Below are 26,293 nucleotides of genomic sequence, written 5' to 3' on the forward strand. Positions count from 1 at the left end.
AAACCCGAGCTCTGGCCGGCGTCACGGGGGCGGGTTCTTGCGCGTGGCAGACTGCCATCTTGCGGTCGGGGACGGGGTGTCGTCTTCAGCGCCTCTTCACGACCGGAGCGGGGAGCGCCCGGCTCCGCCCGCCTTCCTTCGCGCCGGTCGCCGGTGGCGGGGCCGGCAGCTGCCCCCGAAGCCCGGCCGGAGTGAGGTAGCCGGGACCGCCCGGAAGAGAAAAGCAGCAGGGCGCAGGGAGGCCGGAGATCGCGGCTGTCGGGTGGAGGTGGCTTGGGGGAGCCTTGTGGTGGGCCCCTCAGGTTGGCTGTACTTTTGTGGTTAACAGCTATGGCACCAGCGTTTCATTGTAGAAATACGTGCTGGGGACTCACAGCCGCCTTTGTTATTACCTTCTGTCATTTTGTGGTGCAGAAACGTTCAAGACCGTTTTCGAATGATGTGCTGATTCTTCAGGAGTTCTGTTACTGCTTCCATCCTTTTCTTTATGGCAAAACTTAACACAATCTTCATAGCCTCTAATGGTATTTGTTTATTCTAGCTGGCGGGAAGCTTCCATTTCCATTCTGCAGGTACACCTACTGAAAAAAATAGAACTGTTCCTTACAAATCGGTGTCAAACGTGGTATTTGTCATATCCCTGCTCCTTCCTGGCCTACTTCTGTTTCGTCAGTTTTTACGGCGCCTTGTTTTCTGTGTGAAAAAGCTTATTACAAAACTGTGTAACTTTTGTCTTTTTTCATATTGCATTTATGTTACAGTGTGGGGAATCAACTTGTATTTTGGGGCTTGAGAACACTTTACTGTCACTTCGGGCGCAATCTAAATAAAGCAGTCAGAACTGCGTCCGGACTTGCTTTCTTTCCTCCAGCCCGGGTGCTCTGTGACACCCCCTCGCACCCCCAGCCTCACGGGCGGCTTTCCCTGTGGGGCTCTGACCCAGCCGACCCGCACCTACAGCCCTCTGAACCGCATCAGGGCCGCGGAAGCCGACTGCCACCCGCTCCTTCCCTCAGAATCTGCGAGGAAAGCGCCAAGGGGTTAACGCGAATCCTCCGGTTGCGTTTTTCTCGTGTACGTGTGCCTTTGGGCGCAGCAAACCCGCTCCCGCCCCGGGAGAGGGGCTTCCCCCCCCCGCCCTCCTCGCCCCACGGCCGCTGCCCCGGCGGAATGGCCGGCCGCGCCGCCGCGCCTCTTCCCGCCCCCTCGGGGAGTCACGTGACGGGGGAGGTGTCCCGCCGGGCCCCGCCCCTCGGCGCGGGCCGTGACGCGCGACACAAACTGCCGCGACGTGACGCTCCCGCCGCCGTCCCCTCCTCCCCGCCCCTCCATCATGGCGGCGGCGGCGGCGGCAAATTAGGGCAGAGCTCGCACCGCCTCGCGCGCGCGCGCGGGCGCCCACCACCCCCGGCGGACCGACCCGGAGCAGCGCCGCTCCTCGCCCGGCCGGCCCGCCCGCCGCCGCCCCCTCCTCCTCCTCCTCCTCCTCCTCCCCGCCCCCCGCCGCGCTCACAGGTGAGGAGGGGGGTGGGGGCGGGCGACTTATTTATTTATTTTCCCGTCGCGCCCCCGCCGGCCGGGAGTGGGGTGGGGGGAGCGGGCGCGAGCGCGAGGACGGCGCGGCCGTTGGGCAGCTCGGCGGCGGTGGCACCGCGCGCGCCGCCGCCTCCTCCTCCTCCTCCTCCCTCCCCCCTCCCGCCGCGCGCTGTCTGTGAGGGGAGGGGGGAGCCGGCCGCTCTCCGCGGGGCCGGTGGCCGGAGAACTTCCCCGCGGGGGCGGGGCGCGGCGGGGCCACGCCCCTCGGCGGCTGTTGCCCCCTCCCGCCCCCGCCGTGACTGCGGCTGAAGGACGCGTCCCGCCGAGGGCCGGCGGCGATCCCAGCGCGTCGCTGCCCGCCGGGCGCCGCCCTGGAGCCGCCGGGCCGGGCCGGGCCCCGCGGTGTGGGAGAAGGGGCTGTGCCCCCTCCGGCCCCCGGCAGCTCCTGAAGGGCGGCGGCAAGGAGAGCCGCGGCTCCTCCGCTGCAGGGGCTGCGGCCTGCCCGCCTGCCCGCAGCTGCCGCTGTAGCGTGTAGGCTGTGACTCCCGCACGGACCCGGCCGGCTGACTCATCCCGGCTTTTTGCTCCTTGCCGTTTCTGCCCGGATATAAATATCTCATTCATCGCCGTAGTAACTGAGTAGCTTACGCTGCACTCTCGCAGGCTGCTCGTCCGCTCCGGCTCTAGGTTCGTCTGGCGCTGTTGATGCTGACAGCGAGCGCAAGGCTTCTGCCTTACCTGCCTCTCCTCTCGTTCACTTCCAAATCCAAACAGCGCCTGGCAAATTAAAAAAGAAAGTGAATGAAAGCTTGTTAAGCAAAGCTGGGTCCATCATGATTTAATATTGTGGTAAGACGGTTTAAAGCTGGAAAGGATCGAGAACCTTTCTAGTAGATAACTCATACAGTATTAGGGTTTCTTCCTAAAAGAAAAATCAAACCGTTTGCCTAGAATGCTCACTTAATTACATTTCCTTCTCTAAGGTCAACTAAAACCACTGCCCAGATAAAAAACTATCATATTTTCCAGCATTTCTCTCCATTACGTGCCACCAGAGGATCAGTAATGGATGCAATATTGATTCGTTTCCAGTAGGAATTGACATGTTTGAACTCAGTAGTTCTCGGTTTATTAAAAACAATGTCTTAGTCATACTGTCATATATTGTTGGAAGAGTGCTCGGAAGAATTTATCTTCCAACTCGATCGCAATCGGGTGCTTTGGAAAGTCGTGGCTGTTACGTGTTTTCAGAGACAAATTGCTGCAAGGTTAAACTAGTCCACATGTGCAAGTCTCATCCAAAATCCCTATACAAGCCATCTGGTAAGGTTGCAGAGTGCTTGAATATTTTCCATCTTGTTGATATTAGGTGTGGTTTTGTAGACCTGCAGCTTCTTGAAATTCGGTACATTTGAATAAAGAGCACCACATAAATGTAAGGCTGTAGATCAGAGTGAACCAAGAGTCGTTACCTGTTGCAGAGATTGATATCAGGAGGGTGACCCAAACCTGTGAAGGTATCGATGGCATGCTGCCCTAAAAATGATTTGAACTCCGGTGCTACCATTTTGTTGTCCCTCTAAATTTCCCTGTCTGTGCTTGGGTGAACACTTGCTGACTGAGTCCACGCATGCTTTGAAATAATTTTCCAGCAGCAGGAAGTATTCCGCTAGAGCGGCTGCCTAGGATTGCTAAGTTTGTAGCTGGTAACTGAGGCTTGGTAGCCGGGGCTGTAGTTGGGAACCGCATCCAGCCCTAGATTGACTCCCTTTTCAAGTGGAACTTAACTGTGGTCGTGGTGGTGGTGTTATTTGTAAAAAGAAGGCAATATGTGACTGTGCTGTTGTTTCTGGACCTGTGTTTTTAGTGCATTAGAAATCGGTAGCAATATTGATCACCTACTGTTTTGTTTATAAACATGCAGCAAAATACTTTGTAAGGCTACAGCTCTAAATGCAAAAGGCAAGTCTCAGACCTGCAACAGTCGAATAAATGTGCAGTAGATCTTAGTGGCAGCTGGTGAACTGTTCTTACAGGCAATGTCGTAATGCTGTTGCATTTTGGCTTTTGAATGATGCACGGTAAACGCAGCTTGATGTGCGGTAGGATTTGTGCAGGTAAGGACTAAAACATAGCAAAGCCTCATTGCTGGGGATTATATTCACTGTATTCATTGGTGGACTTGCGTTGCCCGTTATCTAACATATAACTCTTCTGTGGATTAGGATGTGACAGATTGCGTGAGGAAATGTCAGTCTGACTGGAACTCCTGTTCTCAGGTCGGTTGAGCAGCTCAGCCCACATGAAACAAGTGACAGCAGGGTCGGAGGAGTAAGGAGCTAAGTAAGCTTCAACAGGTGTAGCCTTTTATTCCCCCAAGGGTGCAGGAATTGAGGAAGGTGAAATTTTTTGTAGGGAGTAATTGGTAACAATTTTGATCTATTTAGCTTTTTAAGAGGCAATATTCTTGCAGTGGATCTATTACACCAGAAGTAACCTTCTTGCCCCTGCTTTGAGCCTTATGTAGTCTGTATAATGCCTTATTTCTTCTGCTCCATTACATCTCCCATACAAGCCTTTGTCTTATTCTCTTAAACAGTTTCCTGACTCTCTTCCATTTTGCATCTGTAGTAGAAAGCTCTTCTTCCTCTGATCTGATCTCTCAAGCTTCATGTCCTTTGTTAATCCCACTCATTCCTGAAAAATGCTCTTTTCTGAGACATTTACAGTATCTGAGTCAATATTTCTCTTATTTCTTTTTGTAAACAAAACCAGTCATTCACAATTCAAAATGAGTAATTCAGTTGCTGAGCTGTGGGCTTCTCTCAAAGGAAGACCAGTGATTCTGAAGTGTGTTTCCAGTCTGACATGCTTTTATGTGAAGCTGAGGATACTTCTTCCATTCAAGTTCTTAAGTCTCCCTTCTCATTTCAGTATAAAACTACCTCTCAGAATATATCAACCAAAGTGAGTACTTTTTTTCATCCAAAGGTTTTTTCCTTCATTTTTTTCCCCAGGGAAACATTAACCACTATTTAAATAAGCTGTGGTCTGATTCTCTCTCTTCCCCCCCCCCCCCTCCTCCCTGCAGAGGTGCTGAGCTAAGCATGCTGAAATTTTTGTGAATTAGGCCTCACTGTTGCACATGGATCACTGTGCTGGTATGGAGTCTCATGCTTGTTTTGATCGACTGTTTTTTTCTTTCATTTTCTGCATTGATCTGGAATTATATTTTGAAGAATAATCTTTTTTATATATTCAGACTTGTTCTTTGATCCACAGCATAGTGTCTGGATGTCTCTGGACCATCCGTCAGACTGATTCTTTCAGGACAGATCAGTGCAGGTTGTCTGGAAGGGCTCCCATTCACTGTAGGCGTTGCGAGAAGCTTGTTGGTTTCAGGACTGTGGATCTCTACTGAACGTACCAGAACTGAAATGTGCTGGGGAGCTTTTGCTTTTTGGTGAATGGCATCTTTCACACCTGGTGGTGTGATGCGATGATGGCATCTGGGGATCTGGTCTGAAGAGCACATCTATTGTTAAAGGATTCTAAAGTCTTCTGAGCAGTTACTTTTTCCAAATCTCCCTGCTTAATGAAAGTCTCAGTTTGTGGAAGTGGCTGAAGGGTAACTGTGTATTGTGAAAAAGCTGCGTTTATCCTCTGCTATAATTTCTTTAGTTTCTGAAGCATGATACATTGCCTGTAGAGCACTCTGGGATAGAAGAGGCAACATAAATGTAGGATTACTACTCCAAGGGAAAAGGGATGAGCATTGACTCAAAGTTTCGACATTGGTTTCTTCCTATATAAATCACTACTCCAGTTCAAGCCATAGCAAAGACTCAACCGAATCTTTCTGGTAAAGGATTTCAGGCATTTTGAAATACATGGCAAGAGGCAGGGCTTCCAGAGTATAGTCTTCATGAAAGAGTCCTCTTCCGTTTTCAATACTGAATGAGTTTCAGAAACTAGAGTTGCTAAAAATTAAAGAAAGAACGCTTAGCCAATTTTACACCAACTCTTTTCCTTTTGCAGCTTTTAGTTTTACAGATAATTTTTTCTTTGCCAAGCTACCTACTCACACAAGTAACTGTGCCACAGCACAGTTATGGTTCTGTTTATCCTTAGTAACCATTTGTACTGCTATTAATCTGAATTCCTTTCCAGGGAGGAAGGGGGTTAGAAGTTAGCCCAGATATCTTGCATAGCTAGACGGATCAATACTCTTCTTTTGCTTGCTGTGTTTATTATTATTATTTTTAATCTTGAGGGTTCATTTGCAGATTGTGCTTTGGTTTGGGAACCTAGTTCTCTCTCTTAGTCTCAAGGCATTTCCAGTGTAATTGGGAACCCTCTTAAGATGTTCCAACTTCTGTTCCCTGTATATAGCATTTTTCTCATTTTAACTGCTTTAAACTTGGTTTAAATTTTTCTTCTAACTCTAACTGCAGTCTCACACTAGTAAATTGTCTAGCTCATTCAGTATCTGTTAAGTAGCTGTTCTGTAGCATGAATGTTTTTTGCGTGCCTTTCATTTAGACGTCCATTCCAATGGCCAAGAATGGGCTACTACTTGTTTGGGAATGACTCTTTGAAGTGATGGAGAACTTAATTTTGAGAGTTTATCTTAAAGCCCTAAATATTATTACTTGATTCATCAAGTTGGTAGCAGGTTGGAAGTAGTTATCCAGACTGTTCCTAATCTAAAGGGCTAAAACGTTGATTAATCTGAAACTTCCTTTCAATCTGTTGTATGGCTTTTTCCCCACTTCCATGTTGTTTTCTGAGATTTTGTCTTTTTAACCTTGTCCTTTATGGCTGTTTTTAATTTCTCTCCGCCTTAGTTTTTCATGCTATTCTTATTTGGATGTTTGAAAAATGCAACAAAACAATTAGAGTAAAACAGGGAAGTTCTTTGGCCAGATGTTGCTGTTAGGTGTGGATTTCTGGTTTATAAGTATTAATGTCTGGGTGAGAAATCCATGACACACAACCATCTGTTCTTCCAATCCCTACCATGAATGTGGAATTTCCTCTTTTTACCATGTGTTTTCCAGTGCCATTGGAACAGTAAAATGAATTTGAGGTAACTGTGGTCACTTTTTCTGCATTAAAATTTTTAAGCATCATAATAGTGAATCTGAGCAATCAGAGAATCAGGAAAATACTCATCGGAGGCTTAGGGGAAGAGAGACTCCTCAGAACCTGTCTTTTTACCTCAAATTGTCGTTAACTAAGCCTTCAGAATCCCTCAAAACCTCTTTGCATGGATACATGTGTGGTTTTGTGTGTGGTTGAGTTGGGAGACATTAGGAGGCAGACACGTGGTGAGGAACTGTTCAGTTTGCTTTAATGTGAGAGTATGCATGCCAAGCAGGAGTGAGAAGTGCCACTGCTGGCAGCAGGCAGGCAGGGCACTGGACTGGGGGCAGTTGGTTTTACTCTGCACAGTTCTTATTAAAATAAGAATGCATAGGATATCAGGGCAAAAACCTGAATATTACCTCACGGTTGTTACATAATTCCTTGTTATGTATGAGTTCATGACCTATTGCAGTCTTATAAAAAAACAAATAAAATGCTCTATTCTTTCCTTACAGTCTTCCTCAGTTACCCGGAGAAAACCCTACGTGCCCCATAAGAACACTGCTGCGTTGCAAGCCAACCCGATGGCGTCCTCTACTGCTGTGCCTGTAGGATTTCACTATGAAACAAAATACGTAGTTCTCAGCTACCTGGGACTTTTATCACAAGAGAAGCCACAGGAGCATCCTCCTCCTTCAACTCAAGGTAATATTTGCATATTCATCTGTACCTATTTACATATGCAACTGTATTTGCAATTAGTTTTTCAGCTGTTTGAGCATGGATGCAGGATGTTAGCCTGATGTTTAGTGTAATGCATCTCTTATTTCATTCATTTAAAATAATGGGAAGAGATGCTGATGGAAACAAAGCTGTTTGTATTTAGATTACTGTTTTCATTTGAGCTATGCCAGGGCCGACTGGTGTTTATGAAGCAAATAAGTGATTTAGTAGCTGTCTTGAGGTTAGGAGGGGTGGATATATATTATCTTTGTTGAGCCATCTTGAGAATTTGTGTCCACGCTTGCTTTTTTTGGGAGGCAAGTGGAAGTAAGCAGGGGTGAGGTGGTGTTTACCAGCATAAACTCTGAGCGATGACTTGAGCGATCTTATGTGCTAAATAGTTTTGCCCTATTACGTTGTTGTCAGTCAGTGGTAGTGCAGAGATGTGAGACTTAACCTGGCCTATGCTGCATGTATTTATTAATTTATTTTTAAGAAGTCAAGGACTGCATGGAGTCAGACAGAGTCAGATGTTTCTTCCAGAACAGGTTTATGCATGTAGGAGGTTAAATAAATAAATAGGAGGCAGAATAAAAGAAGTTTGATTGATTGTGTTTTACATAAACCTAGGTAGTAAAACTCTATTTTGTGGTGGCAAGCACTTAAACAATGTTGTTTGTCAAGATTGTTTTGGTGGCTTGTCACTTCTTAATGACATTTCAGTCACTACTAGTTCCTGTGATTCAGAACATTTTCTGATGAAAGGCGTATTAAAAAAAAAAAGACAATCTTCAGAATTTTTTTTTTTTGAACAAGCATTTAAGAATGCATACTCTGTCATTTACTGAACTTAACCTGTCATGAAGTGAGAAATTCCTGAGAAGAAAAGACAGTATCAAAGTTATGACAGAAATGATTTTACCAGTTTGGCACTAAAGCATATAGCATATGTTGGTTATATTATATATAGTTGATAAAATTAATCTTACTATATTTAAGGTATGTCTGTTACTTCTACTTTGACTGCATCTGAGGTCCACGAAAGGAGAGGTACCTTAGTGTCAAGATGCTGTTTCATAAAACCCTTTGTTGGAAAATGTGCTTATTTTAGCTATAATGTCTCATTCTGAATATCCCATCTGGGCTAACTGGGCTGTAACTGGAAATGTATTGAGTACATATAAAGCTACAATGTGGAAAAGTCTGCTTTGTTCTGTAAATGCAACTGTTAGTCTTAAAGCTTTTTTTTTTTTAAATAATTTGGTTGTAGTTACCTTTTAAATATTTGCAAATTGAGGGGAAACTGTGCAACTGATTCTCATTACTGAAACCTCTAAAATATTTGAATTAAAGAGCAATATTGAAACTTTATAGAGGAAGCTACAAATGCTTAAATAAACATTTTGTACTCAGTTAAGAGGACTTTTAAGCTCCTGAGTAAAAGTAACTGTTGAGTTTACTTTCCAGATATTATTTAGATACGTTAGCTTGTGTGATGGCAGGCTGTAGCTGGATTTGCTCTTAAAATACTCCAAAGCATTGATACTTTCCAAGTCTGTTCTTTAATCCTTATTGCTCTAAATGTTCCCTTTTAAACAGGAAATTCTCCTACATTTCCCCCACCCTCACTCGCAAAACCAGACAGTGACCACAGCTTCTCCTCTCCTGGTCATCTTTCACTGTAATTAGATCTCTCTTACAGTGTTTTTTACTGCTTTCTGATCAAAGCCTCTGGATAAAATAATTTTCCCTTACTTTTAATCTGCCATGCTATTTCGCACTCTGTTTTGTAATGCCTTGGATGGACTTCAGGCTGTTATTGAACTAAGTGCAAACACTTTATCCTTCTGCTTCAGGATTTGTTTCATTCTTCCCTAACTCACTTTTCCTCTTGCTTTTCTGCTTTCCGTGCTTCCAACAGCTTTGATTTGTCTGACAGTTACTTTTTAAAAATCCTTTCTCCTACTTCTCCTCTCCTTGCTTGTAATTGAACAGTTGTTTCAGCTGCACTCCCAGGGTACGGTGTGGTAACAGCCGTGTGTTTATTTTGAAGTACTGTATGCATCTTCTGTGAATATTAAGTAGTTTATAGATACAGTCTGTATCTCCTTGTTGTCTGGCACGTGGCTGATGCCTGCTTGCGGAGAGCTGTACCAAAGCACTCTGCCCTACATGCTCTATATTCTCCCCTAGGGAGACAGCGAGAGAAGCAGCAGCCCATAATGAATATTACCTGCACTGCCTAATGCGCTGCTGGAAGGTAGCAGGGTATTACAGTAACAAGTGTGGTCTGAGAAATCTGGTTAGAACAAAAGGGATGTGAAAGCCAGTAAATGAAAATTAATAGTTGTTGTATAGAATCCCATCATAAGGAGGAAACTTCTGGGTTTTGGTAACAAAGACATACAAGGGATAATAACAGTATGACATTACATTGTACTTGTCAGTGTGTTTTTCAAGCACTGTCATCAACTGTTGATACGATACCTTGACTGTCTCCAAGTTCCTTTCATTGATGATTTTTGTGGTCCTTTAAAACACTGGTCAGTAGTCTTTCTACTTTCTATGGCTGAACGCTGTTGATTTATGAATTGAGAGGATTCTGATGCAAAGTACCTGTCACTTAATCTTGTTTTGCTTTAATTTGGTTATTGTGCTGACAGACCTTTCATGGGAAATAATTGAAGCAGTGATTTTGGCTATTGCCTGTTTCTGTTTTAGTTGCAGAACGCTTCTCTATTTTATGTGTTTCATTCATATGCGGTATTGACTCTGCTATATGGTACTTTCCCTTCATCTATTTTTCTTAGATCCAAGTAAGTCCTTACTCTTTGTCCGATTTCTGTATCGTTTTACAATATAAGGGGATTATCCAGAAAGGCTAGTTTTAGTTTGCCTTAGTAATGTTAACCTCTTCCATCTCCTTTGGGGTCGGAGGGTGAGGGACTCCTCTAGAGGGCAGTTCAGGGCAGGATCCGAATTACAGCCACCTGGCATCACCCACTGGAGGACCTTCTCTCTTTCCATTGCATGTATACAGAACATGGGGAAATAAGGCACATGAGGTGTAGGTAGTATTTCTGTACCTCCCTTGAGTCTCCTTCTGCAGCAGTCTCCCAGTGAAGTTTCAGCACTCCAGTTAAACTAGAGAATGTATCTGATGGGTCAAAAAAACAACCAAAAAAAGCGATCTTTCCCAACAGGAGTGGTACTATTTTATCTCTGCTAGAACTGGTAGGAGAAATTGAATGCTTTTGTCCATTCCCCTCCCTTTCCTCCTATGGTCATCTCCCACAAACCTCTGCTTTCCTGCATTTCATACTAGAGAGTTCTTTTTCTGATATATGTCTTTTTGTTCCAAAAACCCAGATAAGAGAAAATCTTCAAGATATTTGTTAGATTTCAAGTTAAAACTTCTTGTTTTTGCAGACATAATATCCTTTATGAGACCGATGGGTTTTGGAGGGGTTTTATATAGTGAAGAGAAAACTCAGGCAAATTACTTAGAAAATTACCTCACTGTATTTTCTTTTGGATCTCTTGGTTGGTCTTGATTTTGTTGCAGGAAAGATGGCTTCAATTACAAGAGCTAAAAATACTTCTGGCTTCAAGCAAAGAAGGCTGATCTAAATCAATATCTGACTACTGCTTTGAAATTTCTATTTGGATAGCTTCTCTTCAGTGCAGGGACTGAAGGGAGAACCATCCGCGGTATTCTAGACTGTTAAAGAAAAGACAGTTTCATTGGACAAACCAATCTTTTAACATTATGGCTCTATAGTATTCTGTAGTGGATTTCAGTATATTATTCTGTAATGGATTTCAGTGTCTCCCGAGGAAAATCCAGCAAACTTAACTGGGCAGTAGTTTGAGAGATTATTCCTATTACAGTTTTGGCAGAATAATGATTCTGCATAGCACTCACTTCAGTTTATTTAAAGCAAAGTCCATTAGCAGTAAATTCTGTTACTTTTGGTAAGTTTTCAGGTAGGTGAATAATACAAATTGCTCAGATAAATCTGATAAAACACACACAATAAGATATTATCTGCATAAGTTCATGTGGTTTGAGGCAACAGACAAGTACAATTATTTAAAATGTGTGGAAGCTCTCAGTTATTTGTTAATTAGATTGTGGAGAGATGCTTTAGTATTTTTTCAGAACTCTTGTAGTATTTATAACTACTGGTTCGTACACAGAAAATAAATATCAAATATTGGAAAACATTTCTACTTTTTCCCCCCTGAAGTTCATGCTCCTTATAGAAGCTTCCAGTCTGCTGTAGTTGTTAGTACTACTTACTTTTTAAGTGAGTCAAAGTACTTTGATTTTGTGATTCAATATATTTGTATTATAAATGCTTCTTTGTGTTTCATCAAGGAGTAACTTCTAGTGTATTTCTGTTTTTTAATCTACTTCCCTGTGGTTTGACCCCATCCCATGAGCCTGTGGCTATAACAAAAATTCTGAAGGAAAGTAGTTTTTCTGTGTTTTCCTGATAGAATGAGAAATCTTAAATAATCCCTTAGCTCATATAGCATCTGGAAGATATATAATCAATGCCACTACTGCACGGTGGCATAGATTACTCAAGAGGTGAGCGAGGTTTTGACAGTTTTACAGTTTCCCTGAGGGGCATGCTATCCACAGGACTTTAATCCAATTATTGTGCACAATGTTATTTTGACCATTTATTATCTGTTTTGGAATTACTGTATGAAGTGCTGTATATAGTCAGTGATCAAGGCATTTTAGTGGTTTCACACACACATTTCTTATAGCTGAGTAGCGTTGAACTGGGTTATTGGGAGAAATGGGTTATGTTTATTTGTTCACTTCAGTTAGAAGTGAACTCTGTTACATCTCAGGAAATACAGGTACAGGTAGGCAGAGATGGTCAGGTTTCACGCATTGTGGGGTGAGCTCAAGGCTCCTTAGTGGCCATCCCAAATCTAATAGGAGTACCCCTTTTATGTGGTTTTGACCGTCATGGGTTGGATATCTATCATTGCAAAATCTTCTGTCATCAGGGGACACTTTGACTAGCTGTTGCAGAATATCTTGGTTTTCTTTGTACTCCATCCCTGTATCTTCACTTACCCTTCATCGTACCTACTGTTGGTCTGTAGGAAATGAAGGAGTTTTTGAGGTGGTTTTAGCTTAGATGAATAACTCATTCCTTAGAAACCTTCCTCTTAGGGCAAAACAGACCTATTTTGGCTGAAAAGTCACAGGCTGAAAAGGTACATGTTGTAGGTCAGACCAATCTAGTTTGTGGTAATGAGGGAGCTATTTCCTGAGGCAAGGAAGGGATTTTTGGGGGTGTGACTTGGAGAAATTAAGAGGTGGTCCCTCCAAGAATGTGAACTGCCACTTAATTAAGCCTCCTCTCTGCCCACAAAAAAAGTTGACTGCTAGTTGGCAATGTCTTGTCTCTTTTTGGTTCTTAATATTTTGGATTTTTGTAGTTTCTTTTAAGCTGAGCATTCTTATGGTTTATAAAGAGCTGCTTTTAAACATTTATCAGATCAAGGGCTACATCTATATATGGCAGTCTGTGTTCTGGAGTTTGCTGGGGTAATGGATATACTTTTCATTGAAGGAAACAGGTCAATATGTTTGTAAAGAGATTTCTTACATTTTCGTCACTCAGTGCTTATAGAAATTTAGATGCTTATGCTCATTGTTTTAAAAAGTCTGAGATGTTAGAGAAATATTAGAATCATGCTAAAACTAAATTTTTAAGTCAATGTTGACTATACAGAAGTTAATAATAGAGACCAAGGAGAACTTGAAAACAGAGATATTGGTAAATTAAAATTACAAGCATGAAAAAAAAAAATCATGCGCAATCTGTGACATCAATGGCTTTCTTTTTCATTCACCTTGCATTCACTTGAGCTAAAAAGGCATAACACCTTTTCAGTCTCTCCTTATAGTTGCTGTTGTCTCTTGTTAGTATGACACAAACATCCGATGTGCAGGCTCTCTAGCTCTGATGAATGACTTCCCATCCCTCCTCCTCCTGGGATCAAACCTGGGGAACGGATTAGTCTTGTATTGTTACTAAACTTCTGGAATGGCCTTATTGGTGGAGTTTTACCGCAGTATTACATTTATTTAGTAGTCCTAACACTGTCTGATTGTCAGTGATGCGCATGGTACTTGATGGACTTTCAGAATATGTTTTCCCCTACTTTGTAGGTTACCTCCAAATACCTGAAAAACAAAATCTTAACAAGAACATGCTTGTGCAAAAGGGAACATTTATTCCATAAATAGAAAGTAGAATGCACTATCTTCTTCATGTAAGACTGTGTAACGAGGTTTGTTGTGTCTTCGTGTTGGGAAGAGGCCTTTCAGAGTCAGTTTACGAACAGCTTGTAATAGGCAAACCCATTTTTTCAGCATAGGAAAGGATTCAGTGTTTATGGATCTTACAAGTACCCCTTCTCGTGTGATCATTTGCATTATTAAACAATGAAAATATGCTCTCATCTACCAGAAGCTATTTTTACTGTTTTATTCTACCTATTTGCAAACTGACTTGGAAGTTGTCTAAAGGGGAAAAAGATACCGCTTACTTAGGACATTTGCTGTTGGAATACGCTGTTCTCCAACATCAGGTGCAATTTTTTTTTGGTAGTGGTCAACATACAGGAGATGCAGAAAGCTGAAGTCCATTGATAATTAGGGGAATAAACAGTGCAGTCACTGGTCCGGGAGGGATAGGTTTTTGAGGTTTTGGCACAACTGAATAGTCAGGTGCTATTGGAATCAGCAGCTGCTGCAAAGTTGCGGGTGTTACGAGATGGAAACCATTGACTGCAGCACTGATTATCTAAACAGCTCTTTTGTACACTGGCAGCAATGGAATTTCTTTTCCTTCCATTTTCTGGGTGACTTATTATCAAGTATGACAGCTTGTCATGTGTCATCATCATCACATTAGTCCCGTGAGAACGGGTGCTCTTCTTAATACCCTTGTCCCTTCCATATACAGGGTGAAGCACAGGTTAAAATAGGAGTTTGTACTTGCATATACTTGTTGCTCTTGACTGTGAAGCAGTGGTTCAGTCATTCAAAGAGGCGACATTAAAGGGACTGACAAGGCATTAGTGAGTGTCTGTTCATTAACGGAAAGGAGGAACAGTTTGCTCTTCTCTGGAATTTATTATTCAGAGTGGCAAAGAGAGGCTGTTTGAGAAGGGATTTAAGAAGCTAAATAAAGTTATTCTGAACATAGTGATGATGATCTCTGTGGTTAAGTAAAATGGAATTAAACTATCTGTTTTTCCTTTAAACTGTTCACATAAATAAATGTAAACATTTTACACTGACTTGTACATTAGTTTAGAAGGATTTATGTCTCACAGATATCTATTGAGCGCTGAGTTTTTAAGCATTAGCACACATTCAGTGAGTTGATTCTGTGGATTTTTAACTTATTTTTCAAATGTAGGAGACCTTGCAAGCTTATTGTCTAGTAGTTTTTAAACACAGAAAATGCACATTGTACTTTACTACACATCTGTGTGTGTTAACTAGTATCATTGCTTTTATGATTTTCACACACTCTGATATGAAAACTAGTGATATTATGTGTCCATCATGGAGGAAAGGGGAAGGCGATACAACGCTTAAAGTGAGTTCAAGCAGATTTAAATAGAGATGAACCAAAGAAAATAGTCATTCATAAGACCACAGGAATGAAGAAAGACATGCCAGAAAGCTACACTGGGTGTTCCAGGACTTACCTGAAGTTTTTGATGTGAAATAGAAGTGATGAGGACGAATGAAGTCAGAGGATACCAACATTACAGATATAAATCCTTTCCCTTTTTATTTTCTTCAGCTGAATGAAGAATACACGTAGAGTGGAATGATGTCTAGATGCCCAGGTAGAGCTGTAGGCAGTTGGTGTAGGTGCAGAAAGGGTGAGATAGGTTGGAGAGCCATCAGTATTTGGGTGCATGAGTAAGAAACAGTGGGCATGGGCAATGTTATCAGAAGGTCGGCCAGGAGGTGGTGTTTAAATCATGGGCACAAGAGAACATGAAGTCCCAAAAAAGAATTCTAAGGAATATGCAGAAGTAAGAGAGCTAAGAAAATGTGGTTTGGGTAACCCAGTCACTGATACTGTTGAAAGTAGCAGAGTGCAGGGCTAATGAGGACTGATAATTGACCCAAAACTTAGGGAAGGAAATGGCTGGAAGGGGGATTACTTAGCAAAGGGAAGTTTTGTGGTCAATTTTATTTGTTTGTTTGTTTGTTTATTTCAGGAGTAAGTTGACACAAAATTCACTTTTATATTCATGTGGAGATCCATTTTATCTCTTAAGTAGGACATTTTAAGGAATTGAAAGAAAGGAAGAGGAAAATTTCAGTGGCAGGCTGTTGATTCAGTGACATTTGGTGAAAATAAGACAGCAGTTAATGGAATAATTTTTGTGGTGTGCTTTGAGAATGGGATTTGAAGACATGCTTGAAGGCTGATGGAAGAAATAAAGATGAGCAAGCCCAAAGAAAAAGCAGCTAAATAGCAAGAGTTTTGAGCTGGAACTCTGTCCCAGACATCTAGTCTTTGCATTAGTACCCATCCCATAAAACAGTTACTTGAGTAGTTACCTTGCTATATGGCCTTATATTGGAAAGGTTGACATTCAGCAGGCAGTTGCTTAAAGGTTCAAATGTTTTAAATACCTAGGCTTGGGAAAGTTTTGTGTCTCTGTTTGCTACAACATAATAATTAAGATGATTGAGAGTCTATGTAATCCAGAATGATATGGCTGAAACAGCTTCTTTTTACCAAATATCTAGTCAGCACGTGAAATATGTGTTCATGATCCCATACCACGACATGTACTTCTGGGGATATGCAACCATTTCAAATTCCTAAATGACTTGATTAGGAGATGAGAATTGACCATTGACTGACAATTGTGGGGTCTTTTGCCTCTATTGTTATGGGTGAACCTGGTCTTACATTATTTCATTGTGTCCTGTAGACTCCTCATGAACAGTGAAATGATGCACAGTTAATGGATTTCGGGACTCTTCATTGATGTCATTACATAGGTGCTCTGAGTATTTTTGTAGTTTTTGCAGGCATGAATATCAATTTTATATTTTGCTTCTAAAAATCAAGCTTATGCCTATGTCTGCTTTGTTTTGGTGTAGTTTGATAATGACTGTATTAGTTTGAATGACTGCTTGTTTATGTGCCTTGGTTTGATTTTGGTCTTAAATTTAAGATAACTTTGTTTTTAAAGCTGTTCTATATTCTGTTTGTGGCCTTACACTTCTGGTTTTTTAATATATTCATATTTAAAGCACCTATTCTATCTCGAATAGGCCTGGAAGTTTATGCGTTTCTGGGTTCATATAATAAAACTTTTGTAGTAGGTGCCCTTAAGGGATCATACTTTTTATGTTGCTGTCTGCAATAGAACTTTCACCTTGAATTCCTTTACAGTTAATATTTCAATATCATGTGCCATTATCTACCTTATTTGCAGTACTACATTTGAATAATTTCTCTGGTTTCTTTTAGGGACTCAACAACAGCTTATGACACAACATGCTTTGGAGAAAGAGGCTTTGGAGAAGATTAAAATAGAAATCGAGGAGGAGCTAAAACGTCTTGATGAAGAAATCTTGGAAGGTGCTCTACAGATTTTCCCATTTCAATTGATAATCTCTGTGCGCTATAATGGTGGTTAATTTGTAACAGGTACTCTAGTTAAAGAGATTTTTGGACGCATTGAATCTCTTTACCCTCCTCCCCCAGAAGATTTCTACACATCGTCACATGAAGTAAAATAGTTAAACGTTACCGTTTGGAGCAGTGGAGTCTAGCCAAAGCAAACAATTGAATGACATTTAATAGGCTACTATAAATAATGAAATGTAAGCAGCCCTTAAGCTGCTGCAGTTGATGACAGAAGTGAAATCATTCCTCAGCAGCTAACATTCAGAGGAGTGTGGACTTAAACCATCAGATTTCTCACTTCCACCAGGTTTATTTTTTGTGACATGCTTTGACATGTAAATGTGGCTTTTATAGGGCTCCCAGCAAAGGGATGATTTGGAAACAACCTTTGCTTTGCATGTGTGTTGCAAATTGGAAATCTGAAGTAGAAAGGCTGTAGATCTGTTTACATTCATCCATATAGACCTTTCTTAGAAGTTTTATGAGAAGGAAAAGGTTATATGAACAAGATATTATTTTTAAAAATTATACTCTAGTACTGCTGCAGTTACGTCCACGTGTGGGCAAATTTTACCACGGAAAAGAGGTTCTCTTGCTGCTCCATCAGGGTTGGCATCAGCTTAAAATTGAGAACAGTTGCACATTCAGCTAATGTGCTGGTTAGGATGCAGTTGTGAAATAAGAGCTAGAGGGGAAATGTAGCTCAAAGTCATCTATGGCTTGTAAGTACCACTTCCAAAATATATTTGGACCATACTTGTTTTACTACAATTTGTTCATAGCATGCTTTGACTATAGAGTAGTGATTTCTTCGTACCACATGTGAACTGTGTTAACTGGTGGGATAAGAAATCTGAGACTGTTGATGTTCTTATATGAATGAATTTTATTTTTTTTTGTATACTTTTTTTCTCTCAGCATTTACCACTACAGGATTTGACTGCCACACTTCCCCAGTGTTCAGTCCTGCCAATCCAGAGAGCTCAATAGAAGACTGCCTGGCTCTTTTGGGGGAGAAAGTGTCCCAGGAATTGAAAGACCATCTGCACAAAGCACTGCAGAGCTTGCTTAGCAAGTGAGTTTGCCTTTGCTTTTTCAAAGGGAAGGTGTTTCCTTTTGCGTTGTGACTGCTGCTGAAATGCTAAAGATGTGACTACATTTTTGTATTGCATTCCTTTCTTTTTCAATGTTCCTTTATCTGGCTGGTTTTTTGTTTTGTGTTGTAATGTGCGAATACTTCTTTGTGGTGCTTGCTCTTTGCAGTAATGTAAGTTCTAAAATTTTTCTCAGCTTTTATCATTGAACTGAGACTAATTCAAGTAGTTTGAGTTGCTGGTGAAAATAGCAGCTGGCAGCTGCCAATTGCCATTGCCAATTTCGTGAATGCTGGGCCGCACCCAGATTAACTTCTTTTACCCTATTGTTAAGAGTGGAGCTGAAGGTTTGTTAGTAGTCTGGCTCAAGATGAGTGGGAGAGTTTCCCTGAAAGGGTGGTAGTTAGATGCTTTATGATCACCATTCAGGTACACATCTGAAGCAAATGTGGGCCCCTGGGCTAACCTTGGTACCTTAAGAGCTGTCCTGCCAGTTTAAGATTATTGTTTAAATAGCACATGGTACTTGGCATGCTAGTATCTTGATCAATGTCTTTTGAAAATTGGTAAAATTGTTGTGGTTGCTTGGTTTTCTGTTATAAATTAGCAGTCTGATTTTAATGGATCCACATGAACTACTTCTGGCTGTTCTGAGTGACGTCCAAAATGTGGTGCTACTTCAGGGACAGTTACATAAATGCAATTGTGAAGGCAGCATTAGCAAATAGCTATCTGAGTCTATGTTTTGTGGATTGGTTTAAATAACGTGGCTCAAAAGAAGCTGAGAATCTCTAGTACTACTCTTTCAGGGTTTGCGTAGCTGTTCATGAACTGTTTGAACAATAAGGTACTGGAAGCCTAGATATCAGTGCCTAGTGTACTTTCTGTTGCATGGGGCTTCAGCCTTCTATACGTGCACTGAAGAGGCATCTCATGCCCTCATGAAGGTAATACCCTTTACAGCAGACTTCGGGAAGGTTACAAATTTGGAAGTCATTCCATCTGAACATCAGGAAACACCTTTTTACTGTGAGGAGGACTGAGCACTGGCAGAGGTTGCCCAGAGGGGTTGTGGAGTCTCCATCCTTGGAGATATTCAAAAGCCGTCTGGGCATGGTCCTGGGCAGCCTGCTGTAGGGAGACCCTGCTTGAGCAGGGAGGTTGGGCAGGATATTCTCCAGCTGTGCCTTCCAACCTCAACCATTCTGTGATTCCTTAACTAGCCCATATATTCCTTAATTAGCTCCCTAGTCTACAACTAAGGGTTGGCATTTTATGACCAATGTAATTTAAAACTGACTGTTCGAAGTCAGGTGGGACAGGGCTTTGGGCAATCTGATGTAGTGAAAGATGTCCCTGCCCATGATCTTTAAAGATCCCTTCTAACACAAACCATCCTATGATTCTATGACTCTGACCTGGATTTCACAGCAAAGGTGCCATGTGACATCTGACCAGACAGATGAAGATGGTTGTTTCTTTTTCCATGAGTCATCCAAGGGAAAAGTACACTCTTTCAACTCACCATTTAACTTTTAGAAACTGATATATATACTGCCTGCTTCTATATGCAGTTTTTATAATGTCAAAATGCAAGTTCAGTATTGTGTAAACTAACAATTATTTACCCACAGAAAAGAGTATGTGGGGTACAAGTTTCTCCTTAGGTGGTAAAAGATACACTAGTGTGTTCCTCCAGAAATGACAGAAGCTTATCTGCCTTTACAAGCCAGGCATTTGTCCCATGTGGCCTTAAAAACTTGTGCTTAGTATCTTCTGAAGAGCTGGGGTTTTGATAAATACCTCACTACACCCTAAAAAACTAGACTGGCAACAAGTTGGAAAATTAGCCGTAAGCCTTGCAACCCACTCTTTTCATGTGTCTAAAATGGTAAATTGACATAACAGCATTTTAAGTTTAAATGTCTTAAAGGTTGTAGATAATTGGCTGACTGTCTGACATTGAGGGGTCATAACTGGTGCACTCTAGGTTCATTCTTTTTGGAAAGTTCCTGAGATGAGGTCTTTGAAAATTAAGTGGTTCTAGGTTGTTAGTAGCCTGATGTTCTAGGCTTCTTGTGTTTTCTATGGGAAAATATTTGCATGCCAAGTATTTTTTTAATTTATATACGTACATACATACATACCTATAAAGTCTGAAATGCCTGTGAAAACGTGTTGATATGCATGCCTTTTTATAAGGCAAACTAGAGCTACTGTTTAATCTCTTTATAATATCCTTCCTGCAGCTGTTGTTGCTCTTCTTATCCCACTGATTCATTTGGATTTGCGTTTTAAAGGAACTAATGTAGCAATGAGGTTAAGAGAATGTACTTAAAATGACATACCCAAATTATGTTTTCCCCAGTGTGCTTTAACTCTGTTCTTTTACCCATGTTTGCTACAGTAGTGCTATTTGATACAATACTTATTTTGCTTACATTGTCCTGTCCTTTTATACACATATAAAAAAGTATGTTATGATACAGTACGCTATTAGATCATGACAGGTTCTTGGAGTTCAGTAAGCAGTCTTCTGTCCAATACCAGTTACCACTATTTGCCTTAAAACTGAAGTCTGAACTTGCCTTTTGTCATGATCTGGCTCAGGACAGCTACTTTTGAAGCAGTACATCTTCTGCTGTCACTTGGCAGAAATTCTTTATTGTTCCTGACTGCAAGATACTATGGGATCTTGGAGGAAAGAGTATGAAGGAGAGGAATTTCATCATCCCAATTCAGAGTACAGAGATGATAAATCTAAAATAGAGGTATCTACTGAAATACGAAGGGGGGTTGTGATCAAAAGTATTGTTTCTTGCAAATAAAGGCTTCAACTCTAACATAATGTTAATGCGGTCAAGCAGTCTGTGTTGGTTCATAGCCTATTGTTTATTGAAATTTTACTCTGCATTGGCCTCTATCTCACATATGAATTTCTTAGTGGAATTTTTTATCTTTGAAGTCTTAGATTATAAAAAATTACATCCAAAAGCTTAGAAATTTTGGTAGCATATCAGAGAACCTACTTACCTAATGCCCTTTAAGTTACAGAGTATCAAATTATTATGAAATTCACTTAACTAATTATATGAAATTATATAACTGGGAGAAGGTGATGCCTTCCTGACCGTGTCTGGTGCTGGTGTTTTATGTCTTGAAATGTGAGACTTGTTAGCTCTTGAAAATTACTTGCTGTAATATGTGTGAAAATATTTTGTTCTCTGGAAACTGAGAATTTTATTTTATTCTTGTTCTTTTGTTTCCTTTTATAACTTTCAGTGTTGGTTTAACTTCTGCAGGCCAGTGACATATCAAGAATATCGAGAGCGCACACAGGAGACAGCTGTTCATGCCAGCGGATGGAACAAGGTACAAAATAAGTGACTTTGCTATCTCTCATGTCTGTTTGAAGTCCATAGTGTTTTTACTAGCTACAGTTAGGCTTCACAGAGGACCAAGAATAACAAGAACCCACTTGTTTTTAGTAAGAAACAACTTTCGCTCTAAGAATGGTAGATGTGGACATGATATGCAGTTTTTAGATAATTTAGCCAGAAGTTATCTAATGGAAGTATTAGGTCAATCTTCCATCTCAGGTTCAAAATATATGTTAAAAAAAAAAAAAAAGTGCTAAACATGGTGAAAATAAAAATTGATAGTATCTTCAAAATATTTAAATTGTTCAGAAAATATAAGGATGGTGTGCCTACCTGGTTTCAGGCGTAGTTTATCTCAAATGATATGAAGCTTCTTTTTAAAACAATATGCAAATCTGTAAATTAATTGAAACTTCATTTTAAAACAAAATGCAAATCTGTAAATGAACTATCTTATAATAGTTTTAATATAGAATTACTGTTCCTAGATTCATCTTTCATTAATCATTCAAATTCATCATCTTAATCATTCTCTGATGGGTTCAGTGGGCATCATAAAAAGAATGAAAGAATGAAATAACTATTTTCAAATTTAATCACAAATTGAGTGTTAAAATTTAGTCTTAAATTTAAAATAGAACAAGAGATCTTTTTTCCCCTCTTTACATTTTTTTTCCAGAAATACTTTTCCTTAGCTAGATTTCCCTGCTTACTTCAGAAACTGATCATCTAACCAAGGGTGTGGGCACTTTTAAAGCAGTTTATTAAGCATTGCTTGACAAGTTACTGTGTATGGCTCCAGCAATTATAATTGCTGTGTGTGCTTTCAGTTTATCATCTTGTGATTCATAGCATTTTAGTTTAAACAACCATGAAATCTGGTTATCAAGAAGGTGGCTTAAGCTAGCACATTTTACTTTTCAGTTGGTGAAAACTAAAAACAAGCATAATACCAGTCATTGTGGCTCAGATTGCAAGGGAGGAGGTGGATTGAGTTTGGCAGTTGCCTACTGCGTCTCCATATGCTATTGTTACACACCTCTTGAAGATACAGCCCTGGGTAGATGGATCTGCTACATTTGGGGGTTTATGATTCAGCCTTCATGGCTGCTACATTTGTGCAGCCCCTGTGACTAGGGGATTTTGGTACCCATCAGTTTGTGATTGAGAATATCATCCAGAAGATGTCTTTGTCATCATCTTTGTTTACCTGTAACATTTGTTACTACAAAACTTGTAGTCCACAAGCTAAGGAGAATGGAAATTTTACAGAATAATACAGCATCTGTTTGTATGGTTTTCGTGGTAGCTTGATGTTTCAGGAATGCCTAGCAGTTCCTTTAATAATACTTGTTTTGAGGAGATGGAATAGATTTGTGTTGGTTTCATTTCCTTTTAAATTCCTTTATCATCTTAATCAGAATCGTATTTTATAACAGAAGAGATCCAGATATCTTTCCTCCAACCTCAACCTAGCTTAATTTTCACTCTAAAGAAGAAGCTGTTAGAAAAAGAATTTTTAAAAGTAGCTATAAATAGACATAGTGTTAAGTCTAATTAGCAGGCATACAGCAGCAAAATGAGGCTATGCTGACCTCAAGTTTATGAAAATTGGAAGGATGTATATTTAAATTGACTCTATTGGGAGAACTGAAGCTTACTCCCTTTTACGACTAAATAATAAGAAAACATACAACTAGCTGGGCTAGCTGTACAGAATAATAAGTCTCTCCCTGTTATATGCTCGCAGCTGTTACATATGCTATAGCTTCTTGGGTGGAGCAGAAATTGAAGATGCACAGTAGCTGTGGCAGATGTCAAAGGGTTAAAAATGTGGAAATACCCTCTCACAGACAGAATTCTATGTGATCAAGGCTTGTGGTTTGATCCAGACTAGAAGACATAAAACAACTGGAGCTAGCAGATGAAATGTGTTTTCAGTTACATGTAAGCTGTATCTGTTGTGCTCAGTAGTGGCTTCTTGCACAGCAAGATGCTCTTTTTGCTTTCAGTAGCCTATGAACTAGTATATAAAATCTCACTTCAAATTTCTGAGCCTTTGCTGCTGTAGGTATGTATTATTATACATATGTACGTTTAAAAGCCCGACCTATTTAATACATTGAATGTGATGCACTCAGAGAGCCCTGCTGATCACTTAAAGGCCCAGTATCTCAGTGGCACAAAGCAGACTCAAAGTAGTCTTTGCAGATCTTCATTGATGTTATGTGGATGAGAACCATGGCTTACAGGTAAGCATATACTTCTGGGAGTTACTGGATTACCTAGATGGTTAGCTGGTTGGAGGTTGTGGACAAAGGCTTGATCTGTCTGGTTTACAATTGGGAAGGTGTCATTTTTAGCCATACCAGTTTTCAAAGAACCCATTTGTTATACAAGCATGAGCAGAAGGAAGACACTTCTAAATATAGCTGTTATTTTTTCCATTTAAAGTTGCGGATCTTTTCCAATGTATGGTATGCAATGGTATGTTTGAACTGCTGAAGAGATTTGGTTAACTGACTAGCACATGAGATGTAAAGGAATGTTTTCAGTCACTAAAACATGAATATCGATCTGAATGAGGAAATATTGCAGGGTAAACTACTACATAGGAAACTCAGTTCTTCCTTTAACATCCCACAGAAGCAAAGTTTACCCACAGACATTAGAAGTGCTGGTTCTCAGTAAAAAATTTCAGGAAAAGAAATTATTTCACGTATTTCTCAGAAATTGTGATGTGAAAATAATAGCCATGATGTTGGATTCTGTAAAGAAAAGGACTCTTCACCTTGTATTTGAAATAAGGCTTTCATTAAAACAAAACAAAACCAAAATGACCTCAAACTTAGGGCAAATTATATTTCTATAATAAATAAATGTAATAAAAAATTGAAATACTTCACTGTTGAGATTTTGTGGGTTTTGCTTAAAATTGAGTATCATATACATACTCCAAAATACATGATTACGCTATTGTGCATCAGATAAAATGATAACAAATACTGAGATTCAACTGAACTGGTAAGTAGGTTAGCAGTCATCTTAATGTCCCACTTTTACTGATTAATGGAGCTAAGGAATAATACAACAAAAATGTAAGAAATAGTCATGTAAAGAATTAGATGAATCTTACGTTGAAATAGTCAGAAGGTACGCAGAAGTGGCAATTACTTTGGATACACGTCTTCAAAGTCTCTGAACTTGGTAAAAATTTTTTTTGTGTGTATGTTTGAATTTGTAATATTGTACTATGGAACTGCAATAGTATAATTGACAGAAATCTTAATTTACACAATTAATCACAAATCTTCTGATAGTAAAGGGGTTTTTTTAATGATTCCGTAGAAGTTTTCTCCTGCCAGCTATTTTCTGGCATGCTTTGCTTGATAGTCCGTATGTTTTTCTTCAGTCAAAATATAAATAGCCCCTAGCATTCCTTCCCAGGCATACTGGTGGAGGAATTGCAGTTGCTGTGAATTGCTAAGGCTATATTTTTATTTTGGTATAGTTAAATCTCATCACCATTCATATAGCTACTTCTAGGTACAGAAAGCTGTTGATAACCTTTATGGAAGTACTGTGAAGGTACCTTCTTTCATGAATTTAGGGTCATGCAAACATGTTACTGTTCCTACTGGTCTCAAAGGTTTCTATAATTTCAATAATTTCAGTGGGAAAGGAAAAGCAGGTGGTGTTTGTTGGTTTGCATGGAATTGGATATTAGAGTTTCATTTGGTCCCTCACTCCTGAGGCCTGCAGAGGCTTGCTAAATTTGGGAGTGGATGGATTAGATATTTAAGTTGGCAAAGGAGATGGCAACAATCATGTTCAGTATGCCAACATTTGAGCTCCCTTCATTTCCTAACCAGCCTTTTTTTGCCTTTGTTTCCCTTGCCTTCAGCTTAAAGTAAATGTCAAATATTTTGAGATCTCAATGTTCATGCTGTTGTAGAGTTATGTGGGTGTGCCCAAAGCCTCTGAAAGATGCCTGGTCTTGACAGCATGCTTTTTTTTCTTTGATCCAAAAATATCGAAGTTTCTTCTGACACTTGGCTCACCTTGACCTGCTCCTTAACGTTTGCACAATGTAAGCTTGCACCTCTCCTGCCTGCGTTGAGATTAATTACAAGAAACTCAAAAAACCCAAAGGCTTTTAAAATTCCAGCACCATCCTGTTCCTACTTAAGTGACTGCAGTGTAACTGTTCGTCCCAGAACAGTACTATAACCTGTCTGCCATAGTACTGGACTTTCTGAGTTGCTAATCAGCTGGAACATCTTAAATTTATCAGATTACAGGCATTTTTAAGGCCCCATCTGTTTTTAGTGGTACATCTCAGTGTGACTCCACCATGAATTTAGTACAAATCTCAAACCCAGCCTACTTTTCCTATTCGTCTTCCTCCAGGTTTGCATTCTGAGGTGTGATTTCTGGGAATAGTAATGGAGGATATTTACAGAAAAGAAAATCAGGCTGAAGGAGGAGGAGACTGGGAGAGGAAGAAGGCATTTGGAATTCAGTCTGAGCAGTAGTATTAGCCTGCATCTACCTTGTGCAGCTGGGAAACAATGTTCTTATTTGAATAGTGAATAGATATGCAACGCAGTTGTCACAAACTAGGCGCGATAAAACTTACAAATATTTTTCTCTTGTATCATAATAGTGCTTTTTCAGATGCTAATGACTTCAACTGATACCAGTTTCCTGAACTTGGCAAAGTGCTGCATATAAACTTTGCCCAGAGGGCCACTCGTGT

At 40.4% G+C, this 26,293-nt stretch overlaps 1 protein-coding gene across 5 annotated transcripts in view; it reads left to right on the plus strand.

Annotated features, from left to right (window-relative positions):
• Nucleotides 1-64: 64 nt before the first annotated feature.
• BCL2L13 (BCL2 like 13) overlaps nt 65-26,293 on the plus strand; it is a 47,031-nt gene continuing 20,802 nt past the window's right edge. Inside the window, exons 1-5 of one of the 5 annotated variants that reach the window (XM_030041357.2) lie at nt 65-196; nt 7,140-7,329; nt 16,902-17,012; nt 17,979-18,135; nt 21,457-21,526. In XM_030041357.2, coding sequence (XP_029897217.1) covers nt 7,209-7,329; nt 16,902-17,012; nt 17,979-18,135; nt 21,457-21,526 — 459 coding nt within the window. In that variant the 5' untranslated portion in view covers nt 65-196; nt 7,140-7,208. Of the gene's footprint in view, nt 197-1,290; nt 1,516-2,273; nt 2,386-7,139; nt 7,330-16,901; nt 17,013-17,978; nt 18,136-21,436; nt 21,527-26,293 lie in introns of those variants that run through there. The other 4 variants (XR_005930776.1, XR_005930775.1, XM_030041356.2 and 1 more) reach the window with 4 other exon arrangements.

This window comes from Aquila chrysaetos, chromosome 17 (assembly GCF_900496995.4).
Source record: "Aquila chrysaetos chrysaetos chromosome 17, bAquChr1.4, whole genome shotgun sequence".
Classification (NCBI taxonomy): domain Eukaryota; kingdom Metazoa; phylum Chordata; class Aves; order Accipitriformes; family Accipitridae; genus Aquila; species Aquila chrysaetos.